General features: G+C 48.9%; 1 protein-coding gene across 1 annotated transcript in view; it reads left to right on the top strand.

The window, feature by feature from the left end:
* The window catches only part of LOC103189746 (ankyrin-1), a 125524-nt gene extending 112719 nt beyond the window's left edge, over positions 1-12805 (top strand). The window contains exons 41-45 of the mRNA XM_042344589.1: positions 2273-2365; positions 5603-5686; positions 6920-7066; positions 9614-9739; positions 12744-12805. Coding sequence (XP_042200523.1) covers positions 2273-2365; positions 5603-5686; positions 6920-7066; positions 9614-9718 — 429 coding nt within the window. The 3' untranslated portion in view covers positions 9719-9739; positions 12744-12805. The remainder of the gene's footprint in view (positions 1-2272; positions 2366-5602; positions 5687-6919; positions 7067-9613; positions 9740-12743) is intronic.
* The last annotated feature ends 1686 nt before the right edge of the window (positions 12806-14491 follow it).

The raw sequence follows: 14491 nt of genomic DNA, 5'->3' as shown, positions 1-14491 counted from the left end.
ACAGACAGACAGACAGACAGACAGACAGACAGACAGACAGACAGACAGACAGACAGACAGACAGACAGACAGACAGACAGACAGACAGACAGACAGACAGACAGACAGACAGACAGACAGACAGACAGACAATCCCTCCGCCTCACCCCCTCCATTCCTCCCCTTCAAATCGTGGCTAAAGACCTTCCTTTCTGATGGTGCTTACGGTCACCTCCCCCCCCCCCCTCTCCCCCGGCTCGGGGTCAGACTCCTTCACTGTCAAGCGCTCTGGGAAGCTAACCTGCGTGAAGGGCGCTGTGTAAGTTGTTGTTGTTGACTCAGGGCTCATTAGTGAAGAGCTGGTTAATAATGATAATAATCCTGGCATTTGATACAGTACCTTATCATGTCGTTGAGATGCTTCACAGGATATACTGTAAAGTGAATTGACTGTTTTGTTTTGTGGGCGGAACAAAGCCAAATGTTAGTGGCTGAGTGTGGTTAGTGACCGCGGCTGGTTAGTGGCGGAGACTGGTTTGGGGGTGTCTCTGCGCTGTGTAACCCAGTCTGACATTAATAGCTTGAGCTGCCGCAAGTTCTCAGCCTCTGGAGCCAAATCAGGAATAGCAGAGCTGAAGGGCAACAGCAGCAGAAACCTGAGCAGAGCTCTGTCCTGTCCTGTCCACTGCAGAGAATCTCCAAATAAAGCCACAGCCTGGCGTGTTCGTGAGCCCTCCCTCCCCTCGATTCTCCGCTCTCCAAAGCCACCGCCAATCGGTGGGAAGCTGATGCATCCTGTAGCTCAGTGGTTAGAGCACTCGTCTCGCATGGGATAGGACCCGGGTTCGATTCCCGGGTGGACCTTCGGCAAGTTTCCTTATTCCACACGCTAGCAGTAAGTAAGAATCTGGTTGTTAGTCGATTGGCGGATCACTTTTCCAGGGGTAATAATGCCTTCCAAAAAAAAAAAATAATAATAAGAATTTGGTCACTTCAATCCAGACTGTTGTGTGCAATTAGCTGCCACATTTCACCAAAACATACAGTCAATTCACTGTACAGTGTATCCTATGAAGCACTTTGAGACATCTCAAAGACGTGATAAGGCTCTGGATTATTATTATTATTATTAGGGGGATGAGGAAACAGGAACTTCCTGACGAGAGAGAGAGAGACTGCAGACACATGTAAACGCACACCAGAATTTCAGCTCATAAAAGTTTTATACACAGAGAGAGAAAGAGAGAGCTGTACTCTCATATAATACACAGCTGCAACTAGTCAGGTTATAGTCAGGTTTGTCTGTGTATTAGTGTAATGATAATAATAATTCTTATAATAACAATTCTTGCATTTGATATAGTGCCTTATCACGTGTTCGAGATGTCTCAGAGCGCTTCACAGAATGTATTGTAAAGTGTAGTGACTGTGTGTTTTGTGGGCGAAACGCGGCGGCCAATTGTGCACACTTGTGGATTGAACAATTTTTCTTTTTGGAGGGATTACTACCCCTGGAAAGCGATCCGCCAATCGACTAACAAGCGGGTTCCTACTCACTGCTGGTAAACAGAGGCGGGTGTGTGGAGTAAGGGAACTTCCCTCAGGTTTTTCCCCGATCTGACTTGCCCAGGAATCGAACCCAACCATATATATAAATGGGTGTGTTGTGAAATAGAATGTCTCGAAAGTTCTGGACAAATACAGTACGTGTCGGGTGGGGGTGTGGGGTGGTGGTGGTGGGGGGGGGGAATGATGGGGTTCAAGGCATGTCAAGCCCATTGGGGTTGACTGAACCCACAACGCTGTGACCCACAGCTAGAGGTGACACAGTCAGCCCAGCTGGCATTGTCCATGACGCCACGTGAGAGGGTGTAAATCACTCCTTTATTTTTGCCGCCCAGATTATTTTTGCTTCAAACGACTGTTGGTTGGATTTGACGGCAGTGCAGGAGTTATGTGCCGGGATCATATCATATATCTTAGGCAGGAGGCAATGGTGGGGAGAGAGAGAGAGAGAGAGAGAGGAGGACATTCCCTACGTGCTGACGAGGGATTTAGTGCAAAGGAAAAAGCTGAGCTGCGAGGGGAAGCTGCTAAATTTACCCGTTAGAGGGTTGGCTGATTTGTCAGTCGCTCACAATCCCAGTCGCCATGCAGAGCGAGGAGAATGCTCACCCTGCTCACTGAGACGTTGGTCAGCCTGGTGCTACTTGGCTTTTTCCTGGTCAGCTGTCAGAATGTCCTGCAAATCGTGTCCAACACTGTCCAATTTGTGCTGAAATACGTCCACCAGGAGTTGGACAAGGAGCTGGGCGAGAGCCAGAGCAGCTCAGACGATGAGGAGGTGGTCACTACCCGAGTGGTTCGGCGACGGATCATTGTCAAGGTAGCGCTGGCTGGCGTGTGAGCTCGAGACGGCTTCTGATCAGTGTGTGTGTGTCTGTCACTCGCTGCGCTCACACCCTGCTGTGCGTACGCACACTCGTCCTGATAGATGCGTGTGGGGGCATGTTTACGTGCGCGTGTGTTTGTGAGTGAGTGAGCTGGCTCGCTCGCACGTTTGCATGTGTGTGTGTGTGCGTGAGCCCGGACGGCGCCTGTGGGTGTATATATGTGTGTGTGTGTATATATGTGTGTGTCGATGTGTGTGTGTGATTTGCGGAGTGTTTTAGATCATAATAATCCCGGCATTTGACACAGTGCCTTATCACGTCTTCGAGACGTCTCAAAGCGCTTCACAGGATACACTGTAAAGTGAATTGACTGTGTGTTTTGTGGGCGAAATGCGGCGGCCAATTGCGCACAGCAGTGTCCCCGCAAACAGCCGTGGGTTGAGTGACCACATTAGTATTTTTTATGATGAGCGAGTGTATTGTGTGCTGGTTTCCACACGGACATGCGTGCTGGTTGTGTGCTGGTTTCCACCCAAGTCCGTGTTATGCATGCTTCTGTGTCTGTGTGTATGTCTGTATTTGTGTGTCTGTGTGTGTGGGTGGGCACGGGGGTGCGTGTGTATTTTTGTGTGCACATACACGTTGTGTGTGCCTATTGCTGTGTGTGCATGCGTGTGGTGCGTGGAGTTTTTTGCATTGGCTCACGTAACGTCGTCCAGTCTTCAATTGTGTGACGTGAACAGAATCTCTGAACGTGTTGCAGGTGCGAGGAATCGTGCACACACTCACAACCACACTCACACACACACACACACTCACTCATACACACACTCACAAACACACTCACACAAACTCACACACACTCACTCACACACACTCACAAACACACTCACACAAACACAAACACACACAAACACACACACACTCACACACACTCACAAACACACACACTCGTACACACACACACTCACAAACACACTCATACACACACTCACAAACAAACTCACTTACACACACTCACACATTTACAAACACACACTCAAATACACTCACAAACACACTCACATACTCACACCCACACCCACTCACAAACACACACACACACACTCACTCACAAACACACACACGAACAAACACACTCACACACACACTCTCACACACACACCCACAAACACATACTCACATACACACACATGTGCATACTCACATACATACATACTCACTTACACGCATACACACACACGTACACAGACTGTGCATCTATAGCAACGCAAAGTCACACCGGACAAGACAGGAGATTGTCAACCACAACAGCAACATTTACACAGCTCTCCCTCACACAGGACAGCGTCTCAGAGCGCTTAGCAGTGGGGAGCAGGACACTGAACTGGGGGGGGGGGAGATGGCCACGGTCGAAGAGGAAGACCTTCAGGCGCGATCTGTAGATGGGGAGTGGGGGGGGGGGGTGGCCAGGGGGGGGGGTGGCCGAGGTGAAGGGATTAACAAACTTCTGGTGTGGCCTCAGGTTTAGTGCATGTCCTCGCACTTTCTGTCGGGACAATTATTTTTTATCAACGTTTTCCTGGACCAAAGTTCAGGTCCCAGCTGTCGGACATTTTAAACCATCTGATTGTCTCACGTGGTACAGAGCTCACTCACTCGCTCCCCCGCTGGAGCTCTCTACTCTCACCCCATTCCCCCTCTTTCTCTCGCCCTGTCGTGTCCGTGCTGGGGCTCGCTCCCCCACTGGAGCTCTCTACTCTAACCCCATTCCCTGCTCTCTCTCTCTCTCTCTCTCTCTCTCTCTCTCTCCCCATCATGTCTGTGCTGGGGCTCGCTCCCCCATTGGAGCTCTCTACTCTAACCCTATTCCCTGCTCTCTCTCTCTCTCTCTCCCCATCGTGTCTGTGCTGGGGCTCGCTCCCCCACTGGAGCTCTCTACTCTAACCCTATTCCCTGCTCTCTCTCTCTCTCTCTCTCGCTCTCTCTCCCCATCGTGTCTGTGCTGGGGCTCGCTCCCCCACTGGAGCAAGCTTCACCCAGGAGTCTGATTGAGTGGAGTGATGGTATTTGCCCTCAGGAAGACCAAGGAGAGAGCTAGTTATTGGGAAGCTGTTTGTGTGTTATGTTACTGAGGGATGCGTCATATTGCTGGTATGTCAGGTCAGCATCAGACAGCGTTAAGTGTCTTACACCACAGACTGGAAATAGCCGCTCTCCCCTCGGTCACGGAGAACGGTTTCCCCATATGAAGAAGTAGTGAAGAGGTGGTTATTTTTAGTACCCAGAATGGAATATGTTCAGGCCACTGTTTTTAGGATGAAACCCTCCTGATCTCAGTCCTATTTCTTTCTTTTAAGACTGCAGAGAATTGGTGTAAATTTTCCAACCCCATCTCTTGGCTAAGAGACGTGTAAAGGACAGAGTGACTGAGAGATGTGTGTAGTCAGTGTTTGCGAGACATGCCTAATAATAATAATAATAATCCCGGCATTTGATACAGCACCTCATCACGTCTTCGAGACGTCTCAAAGCGCTTCACAGGATACACTGTAAAGTGTAGTGACTGTGTATTTTGTGGGCGAAACGCAGCAGCCAATTGCACACAGCAGCGTCCCCACAAACAGCCGCGGGTTCAGTGGCCACATTTTTTTTTGAAGGGAAAGCGATCTGCAAATATATGTAGTTAGTGAGTAGTTAGTGAGTCAGAGATGTATGTAGTTAATGAGTCAGTAGTTTGTGAGTGTGTAGTTAGTTAATGAGTAGTTAGTGAGTGTGTAGTAATTTAGTGAGTGAGTAGTTAGTGAGTGTGTAGTTAGTGAGTGAGTAGTAAGTTACTGAGTGAGTAGTTGGTGACTGTAGTTAGTGAGTGTGTAGTTAGTGAGTGTGTAGTTAGTGAGTGAGTAGTCAGTGAATATGTAGTTAGTGAGTGAGTGTGTAGTTAGTGAGTGAGTAGTTAGTGAGTTTAGTTAGTGAGTGTATAATTAGTAAGTGTGTAGTTCATGAGTGAGTAGTTCGTGAGTAGTTAGTGAGTGTGTAGTTAGTGAGTGATAAGATAGTGAGTGTGTAGTTAGTGAGTGTATAATTAGTAAGTGAGTAGTTTGTGAGTAGTTAGTGAGGGTAGATAGTGAGTGTGTAGTTAGTGAGTGTGAGATGTGAGTAGATAGTGAGTGAGAGAGAGAGAGAGAGAGAGGTGCTGTCTGAGCTGACATCTATGTTACGATCCACAGGGCGATGAAGTGAAGAACATTCCACCAGAGTCGGTGACCGAGGAGCAGTTTGAAGATGAACACGGGAATCTGGTGACTAAGAAAGTAAATAATAGCGTTGCAGAGATTCGGGGCGCAATGTTAGAAAGCGCGGCAACCGATGGTGGAACGGATGGCACGAGGGACATGCAGGAGGCCGGAGCCAGTCGTGTGGAGGCAGCGGGTAGTGGGTTGGGGGGTAAAGAGGTCGGAGAGGTAGGGAGGTGCCAGGGCATGAAGTGATTAGAAAACGAATGTAAGGATCTTGAAATTGATCTGTTCGGTGATAGGGAGCCAGTGGGGCCTGGCGAGGGCCGGGGTGATGGGGGGGACGGAGGTTAGTTGTGAGCCATTGGTGGTGCTGAGCTCTGAGGGATACAAGTGACCCCACCTGGAGACTGTGTTCACTTTTGGGTACCGCACCTCAGGAAGGATATATATTGGCTCTGGGGTGCAGCTTAGATTCACCAGAATGAAACCAGGGCTTTAAGGGTTACAGGTTGCGTAAACTTGGTCTGTATACCCTTGGGTTTAGAAGGTGAGGGTAAGGGGTAATTGATTGAGGTGTTTAAAATAATAAAGGAATTCAATAGGGTAGACACAGAGAAACTATTTCCTCTGGTGGGTTGGGGGGGAGTCCAGAACAAGGGGGGCATCATCTTAGAATTAGAGCCAGGCCATTTACGAGTGAAACCAGGAGCAGCTTTTCACCCAAAGGGTTAGTGGGGATCTGGGACTCTCTTTCTCTCTCCCTCCCCCAAAAGCCTGTGAATTATGGTCCAGACTGAGGCATGGACGAAGAGGAAGGTCTTTAGACGGGACGTGAAGGAGGTAAGAGAGGGTGTGAGGGGGAGGGATTGCGGGATAGAGTTCCATAGTGTGAGGGGGGGGGCAAAGATGCTGAATGCCTGAGCGCCAATGGAAGTGCGAGGGACCTGAAGCAGCTGATGTCCGCCGAGCGGACAGACTGATATCAGGTTAGGAGGTCGGAGAGGGAGGAGGCAGTTAGACCATGGCGGGCTTTGACAGTGAGAACAAGGGTTTTGTACTCGATTCTCTGAGGGATGGGGAGCCAGTGAGGCCGGGCAAAGATGGGGGTGACAGGTTCCAGAAGCCTAGTGCGGGAGAGCTCTGAATAATCTGCAGCTTGTGGAGGGAAGAGTTGGGAAGTCCAGTGAGGCAATTGGAATTGAGATACAGATCAGCCATGATCTAGTAGAAAGGTGGAACGGGCTCGATGGGCTGAATGTACTCCTCCTGTTCCTGTGTTGCTAAATTGCCTCTTGTCTCTTTGTACAGGTGATTCGGAAGCTTGTGGGCAGAGTGGCCCCCGGGGATGGGAAGCAGGGGTTTGTGGAGGATCTTCACCACGAGGTGGATATGGAGAGACGGACTGATCCTCTCGTCAAGTACACTGTGCTACAGAGAGATGTCTCAGAAAGCAAGGTAAGCCCTCACACTCTGACGAGACTCTGATCCTGTCTCTACCTCTCTGCTCCACCATTGGTGGTCGTGCTTTCAGCCACTGCCCCCCAAAACTCTGTCCCTCTCTCCTTCAATCCCTCCGCCTCGTCCCCTTCCTCCCCAGCTTCAAATCTCGCCTAAAGACGTTCCTTTTTGATGGTGCTTACGGTCACCTCCCCCCTCCCTCTCCCCTGGCTCGGGGTCAGACTCCACCATTATCAAGCGCTCTGGGATGCTGCCCCACGTGAAGGGCTCTGGGTAAATGCAAGTTGTCGTTGTTGCTCTGACCTTTAGCGAGAATCCAGCTTCGTTATTTCAAACATCCACTTGTTTTAATAACAATAACAACTTGTATTTACACAGCGCCCCCCACACAGGGCAGCGTCACAGCTTAGCAGTGGGGGAGCACCACCCTGAGCTGTGGGGGTGGGGGAGGTGACCGTAGGCACTGGTCGAAGAGGAAGGTCTTCAGGTGCGACCTGAAGATGGAGAAGGAAGGGGAAAGGCAGAGGGATAGAGGGAGAGAGTGCCAGAGTTTCGGGGCACAGTGGCTGAAAGTGCAGCTATCGATGGTGGAACGGAGGGTTTATTATTAATAATAATAATACAGTAAATATTTGATAGAGTACGTAGGGAGAAACTGTTTCCTCTTTCAGGCGGGTGGGTCCGTAACCAGAGGTCACAGATTTAAGATAATTGGCAAAAGAACCAGAGGGGAGTTGAGGAGACATTTTTTTTACCCAGAGAGTTGTTACGGTCTGGAACGCACGGCCTGAAAGGCTGGTGGGAGCAGATTCCATAGTAGGTTTCACAAAGGATAGGTACTTGAAAAAAAAATGTGCAGGGGGATGGGGTAAGAGGGGAGGGTGGGACTGATTGGGTACCTCTTTGGAAGAGCCTGCACAGGCACGATGGGCCGAATGGCCTCCTTCTGTCCTGTAAGATTCCATCATTCTATGAGACACATTGGGTTGTGATGGTACAGCCCGGCACAGCCATTCATCTCACACCATCTGTGTCCCATCCCACTCCTTCACTGCCCTGACAGGCACCGGGTACTACTAAGTTTCTGATTTTTTCCTAACAGATTTCATGTGCGATTTACTAAATGTGCCACTATTATAATAATAATAATCCTGGCATCTGATCACGTCTTCGAGGCGTCTCAAAGCGCTTCACAGAATATACTGTAAAGTACTGTGTATTTTGTGGGCAGTCAATTGCGTACAGCAGCGTCCCACAAACAGTTGTGGGTTGAGTGACCAATTTATTTTTATTATTTTTGGGGGATTTTTACCCCCGGCAAAGCGATCGCCAATCAACTAACAACCGGGTTCCTTAGTTGAGATACATCTCAAAGTGCTTCACAGAATATACTGTAAACTGTAGTGACTGTTTATTTTGTGGACAAAACGTGGCAGTCAATCACACACAGCTGTGTCCCACAAACAGCTGTGGATTGAGTGACCACATTATTATTTTTTATTTTATTTATTTTTGGGAGGGATTATTACCCCCGGAAAAGCAATCTGCCGATTGACTAACAACCAGGTTCCTAGTTACTGCTGGGAAACAGAGGTATGTGTGTGGAGTAAGGAAACTCGCCTAAGGCTTCGCCCTCCCCTGACCCGCCCGGGAATCGAACCCGGGTCCTCTCGCTTGCGAGGCGAGCGCTCTAACCACTGAGCTACAGGACTCATCCATGGTTTGAGTGGAAGTGAGAAGGTTTGAGTATTGGTGTGTGTGTTGGTGACTGTGTGCGTGTTGGTGACTGTGTGTGCGTGTTGGTGACTGTGTGCGTGTGTATGCGTTGGTGACTGTGTGTGCGTTGGTGACTGTGTGTGCGTTGGTGACTGTGTGTGCGTTGGTGACTGTGTGTGCATTGGTGACTGTGTGTGCGTTGGTGACTGTGTGCATTGGTGACTGTGTGTATGTGTTGGTGACTGTGTGTATGTGTTGGTGACTGTGTGTGTGTGTTGGTGACTGTGTGTGTGTGTTGGTGACTGTGTGTGTGTGTTGGTGACTGTGTGTGTGTGTTGGTGACTGTGTGTGTGTGTTGGTGACTGTGTGTGTGTGTTGGTGACTGTTTGTGTTTGTGTGTTGGTGACTGTGTGTATGTGTGTGGGTGACTGAGTGTCCACGACGTTGTATGTTTCTATTACTGTTCATCATCTTGCACCGATCTCCATTGCGCCTCTTGTTCTTCTCACTCTATCTCTTCCAATTCATTCTCTGTGGCTTTGTCTCCGTTGCCCTGCCCGCCCTGCCTGCCCTGCCCTGCCTGCCCTGCCTGCCCTGCCCTGCCCTGCCTGCCTTGCCTTGCCTTGCCCTACCCTGCCCTGCCCGCCCTGCCCTGCCTGCCCTGCCTGCCCTGCCCGCCCTGCCTTGCCTTGCCCTGCCCCCTACCCTCCCGCCCTGCCCTGCCTGCCCTGCCCGCCCCGCCCCTGCCCTGCCCGCCCCGCCCTGCCCTGCCCTGCCCGCCTCTCTGTCTGTGCCTTGCTGTGCTGTGCTGTGCTGTCACTGACTCAGGCAGCAGAGATGGGCAGTGCCTCTTACAGTGATTGGATCCAAGGCCGGATGGGCGCTTATGTTGTGAAGAGAATCAGCTCACAGACCGGAACTCCCGAGCAGTGATTTAGGGCTGAATGTGGAAAGGTAACCTGAGAGGAACTCCAAGAAATGCTCTGAATTCTCCCCACTCAGAAATTTCTTCCAGTTCAAAGCAAATTAGTGACAAGAGGCTTGGAGGCTTTGGAGTAGAGTTAGTGTTCAGGTAATATAATAATAATAATAATCCTTGTGTTTGATACAGCGTCTTCGAGGCATCTCAAAGCGCTTCACAGAATATACTGTAAAGTACTGTGTATTTTGTGGGCAGTCAATTGCGTACAGCAGCGTCCCACAAACAGCCATGGATTGAGTGACCAATTTATTATTATTATTTTTGGGGGTGGAGAGATTTTTACCCCCGGCAAAGCAATCTGCCAATCAACTAACAGCCGGGTTCCTACTTACTGCTGGTTAAACAAAGGCATGTGGAGTAAGGAAACTTGGCCAAGGTTTCGCTGAAAATCGAACCCAGGTCCTCTCGCTTACGAGGCGAGCGCTTTAACCACTGAGCTACAGGACTCCACATGACTGGTACCTGCACTGGTAGGAATTTTTGTGCTGATGGCCATGGCTCCCGTTTGCAAGCTGACTCTCGTTAGCTGCCTATCTCCTGAGCACTAGACTAGGAGGTTCTTTTTTCCTGCCGTCAAGTTCACAGACTGAATAATAATAATAATAATAATGTGGTCACTCAATCCACAACTGTTTGTATGATACTGTATGCATGTGACTGCCACGTTTTGCCCCCAAAATACAGTCAATTCACATAACAGTGTATCCTGTGAAGCTCTTTGAGACATCTTGAAGACGTGATAAGGTGCTGTATCAAATGCGACGATTATTATTATCATTAAGATTACTTCCATTTCCTACAACTCTCTCCAACGCACTTCAAGCCTCTGATATAACGCTTCCTGCTTCTGGCTCGATCTAACAGGATCAGTGGTGGATCATGGCTCTGGGCAGCAATGCTCCAGTGTAGCTCTCTCTCTCTCTCTCTCTCCTTTCTAACTCAGACTTGTTCCTGGCTCCCCACCCAACGGAAAAATCTTTTCAACCTTTCCTCATCTTCTCACACTCTCTCTTTCTCTCTCTCTCTCCCTAGCTCACTCTTTCATTCTCCCTCGTTCCAACACGTGTGTTGGCTGGCTCTCACAGACAGGGCTCTTGTACCAGTGAAATCTTATGTAATAATAATAATAATCCTGGCATTTGATACAGCGTCTTATCACGTCGTTGGGACATCTCCAAAGCGCTTCACAGAATATACTGTAAAGTGAATCGATTGTATATTTTTGTGGATTGAGTTGGGGATTGAGTGATCATAGATTTTTTTGAGGGATTGTTACCTGGAAAAGTGATCCGCCAATCATCTAACAACCAGGTTCCTATTTACTGCTGGTAACCAGAGGTGTGTGTGTGGAGTAAGGAAACTTGTGTGAGATTTTGCTCCTCCCTGGAATCGAACCCGGTCCTCTCGCCTGCGAGCCAAGTGCTCTAACCACTGAGCTATGGGACTTCATTTCATTCAACTATAGCTTTGCTATTTCAGAACCACCTTATAACTCGCTCTTCTAACCAGCGAGTGAATAGATGTTTGCGTTTGAGACAACATATTTGTTGTATTTGTCACGGAAATGTCCAGGATCTCTCTCCCACTGCGGACATCCTCCCGACGTGAAAGGCGCTGCACAAATGTAATTTTGTTGTTGTTGTTGTTATTCACTTTCGAGACGCTGACATGGGCTGCGGTCTGTACCAGACTGCCTGTGAGGTCGGGGTTTGTCACTCCAGCTTCTAGTTGAGCTTCAGAATATTTTTTTTGCCCTTCCGGTTGTCTGACACGTGCGGAAACTCGTCACAGTTGCTTAAGCGTCTCCAAACCTGAGCTGAGAATTCCATGCGTCCCAACTACACATGGAAATCCCCGAGATAGATTGTTGGAATGGAATAGCGCATGCACTCTCTCTCTCTCTCTCCTGGAGAGACGCATCCTGTTTACCTAATTTCAGAAAGAATTAGGCGCAGGTTGGCAAGAGCCAAGGCTTTGGGGGAGCCCACAATGTGTGTTGGAGTCTAACCAGCTAAAACCGCATCATGTGCCATTAATATCATAAGGTATGGGGTGGTGGTGAGGGTTTGGAAGGAGGGGGTGGAAAGATGACTGAAACCCCTCACAGTACGATTCAAATACAAAACCACGGAAACAACAACAACAATGACATTTATACAGCGCCTTTCACGTCAGGAGGACATCCCAAGGCGCTGGACAGTCTGGGTTTTGGATCTGAACTGGGGTTTGGGATCAACAACTTGCATTTACATAACAGTATGAAAACATTCCTTGCATTTGACACAGCGCCTTATCACGTCTTCAAGACGTCTCAAAGCGCTTCACAGGATATGCTGTAAAGTGAATTGACTGTATATTTTGTGGGTGAAACGTGCAGCCAATTGGGCACAGTAGCGTCCCCAGTCGTGGATTGAGTGACCAAATTATTATTATTTATTTATTTTTAGGGCGTTTGTTACCCTAGAAAGTGATCGGTCAATCGACTGACATAGCACCCTCCACGGAGTGACCCCACCCTTTCGATCGCCATCCCTGAGTCTCTTCGCCTCCCTCGCCTCCTTCAAGGCACACCACAAGATCTTCCTTTTTGACCAACTGCACCTTCGGCCACTCTCCTAACGCTGCCCTCCTGATCCCAACCCCCAGCTCAGCTCCAAATCCCTGACTGGCCTGCGCTTTGTGACATCCTCCTGACATGAAAGGGGCCGTGTGTGTAAATGTCATGAGTTGTTGTTGTTTAGCATCTGGATTAGCGGGGAAAGCTCAAAGCAGTAAGAAACACCTGGGCTCAGGGAGTCTAACAGATACATCAGGGTTGCAGTGTGCAGGGGTTCAGAGGAGAGACCGGGGGAGTGAGAGACTGATTGGGCAGCTCTTCCAAAGAGCCAGCACAGGCACGATGGGGTGAATGGCCTCCTTCTGTGCAGTAAGATTCTATGATCCATTAAACAGCGTTTTTTTCTGGTTTCTTTACAGGGCCCCATGTCCACATCCGGCCGTGACAGAGGGAGAGAGGAGATGCCGATGGGGAGCAAGACTGTGACAGACGGAAACAGACTTTTGCACTAGGCTGCAGGCATGAAATTGTATAAGATACTTTATCAAGTTAGCATGACCGACTGCCAACGCATGAACTCTATTATAATGCCTAAGGGACTCTACGAACAACCTCCGGGACGTGCATCCGGGAGGCACGAAGATTTCCCCCCCTCCTCTCCCCCCCCCCTCTCCCCCCCCACGGCTGTGTGAAAAACAGCAATATCACACTCACACACCGAGATCACACACACTGAGACACACAGACTCGCACACAATCACTGAGACACACACAAACATATACACACGCGCGCACACTCAAAGACACATTCACACACACACATTTTCACACTCACTCACACAAAAAAAATTCAGCCGCTTCCTCTGCAGACTTTTAATTGGGTTTTGAACTCGCTATCTTGGGACTTTTTATGACCGTTGTCTGTGTGTCTTGGCTGTGTGTACGACTAACTTAATACTATGCAACACAACATGCAGTGCACTGCGATATGTTAAGAGTCTATCAAGATAAACGCTGCCGGTTTGAGGAGTGGGGGGGGAGAGAGGGTGGGGTTGGGGGGGGGAACAGGAGACGAGACCATCGCAGCTGTCCATCAGGCAAATTAACCGCACATCAAATGCTTTTTTTAAGAGAAGAGGGAGCCCTGTTAACCCTTCGAGCGAGTCCTTTATCGTTCAACCTTCATCCTACACCTTAGGCTGTCTAATATAGCAACAGGAGGCCATACAGCCCCTTGAGCCTGTTCCACCATTCTCTAATATCTCGGTTGATCTGTACCTCAACTCCAATTCCCCGCCTTTGCCCAATAATCCCTTGATCCCCAGAACCTCACAAACATCCATCCACCTTAGTCTGGACAATGTGAATAAATCCAGCCATAATCCACAGCCATTTGGGGGAGAGAGAGAGAGAGAATTCCAGGTTCCCACTTTGATGTTCCACCATTCTATTAGCTCACGACTGACCTGTATCTTAACTCCAAATAACTAACCTTAACTTATTAATAATAGTAATAATTCTAAACCTCTTCCCATCCAATCCCATTCCCCTCCCCCCCAAAACACTGCTCCAGAACCACTTCCTATTCCTCCCCAACACGTAAACCAAAAATTCCCAATTATATACCAGGCTCCCCCTCGCTCCCGCACCACACCCCCCACTCCCCCCCCACCAGGGCCAACAGAGGTTAGAATTATGGGTGAAATTTACGCTGTTTCCTATTAATCCCGGGGCAGGGCAAAGCCTAATAATTTGGTCACACAATCTATGACTGGGACATTGCTCTGCGCACTTGTCTGCTGTGTTTCGTCCCGTTAGAATGATTAATTCAAGTAACTAATTACTTTAAAGTGGATTCCTTTTAGTTCAGTGGTTAGAGCACCCACCTCGCAAGCAAGGGACCTGGTCAGGGCAAAACTTGGGCAAGTTTCCTTACTCCACACGTCTCTGTTTACCAGCAGTAAGTAGGAACCCGGATCACTTAGCCTGGGTAATAATCCCTTAAAAAAATAAGCATTTGGTCACTCAATCCACGACTATTTGTGGGAGGGACACAAAGTGTACAGTCACTCCACTTTATAATATATTCTGTGAAGCGCTTTGAGATGTTGCAATGTTGTGATCAGGTGCTACATCAAATGTAAAGATTATTGTTGTTATTAATACA

The sequence above is a fragment of the Callorhinchus milii genome, unplaced genomic scaffold (genome assembly GCF_018977255.1).
Source record: "Callorhinchus milii isolate IMCB2004 unplaced genomic scaffold, IMCB_Cmil_1.0 Scaffold28, whole genome shotgun sequence".
Lineage (NCBI taxonomy): Eukaryota > Metazoa > Chordata > Chondrichthyes > Chimaeriformes > Callorhinchidae > Callorhinchus > Callorhinchus milii.
This window is presented reverse-complemented; position numbering and strand designations above follow the sequence as displayed.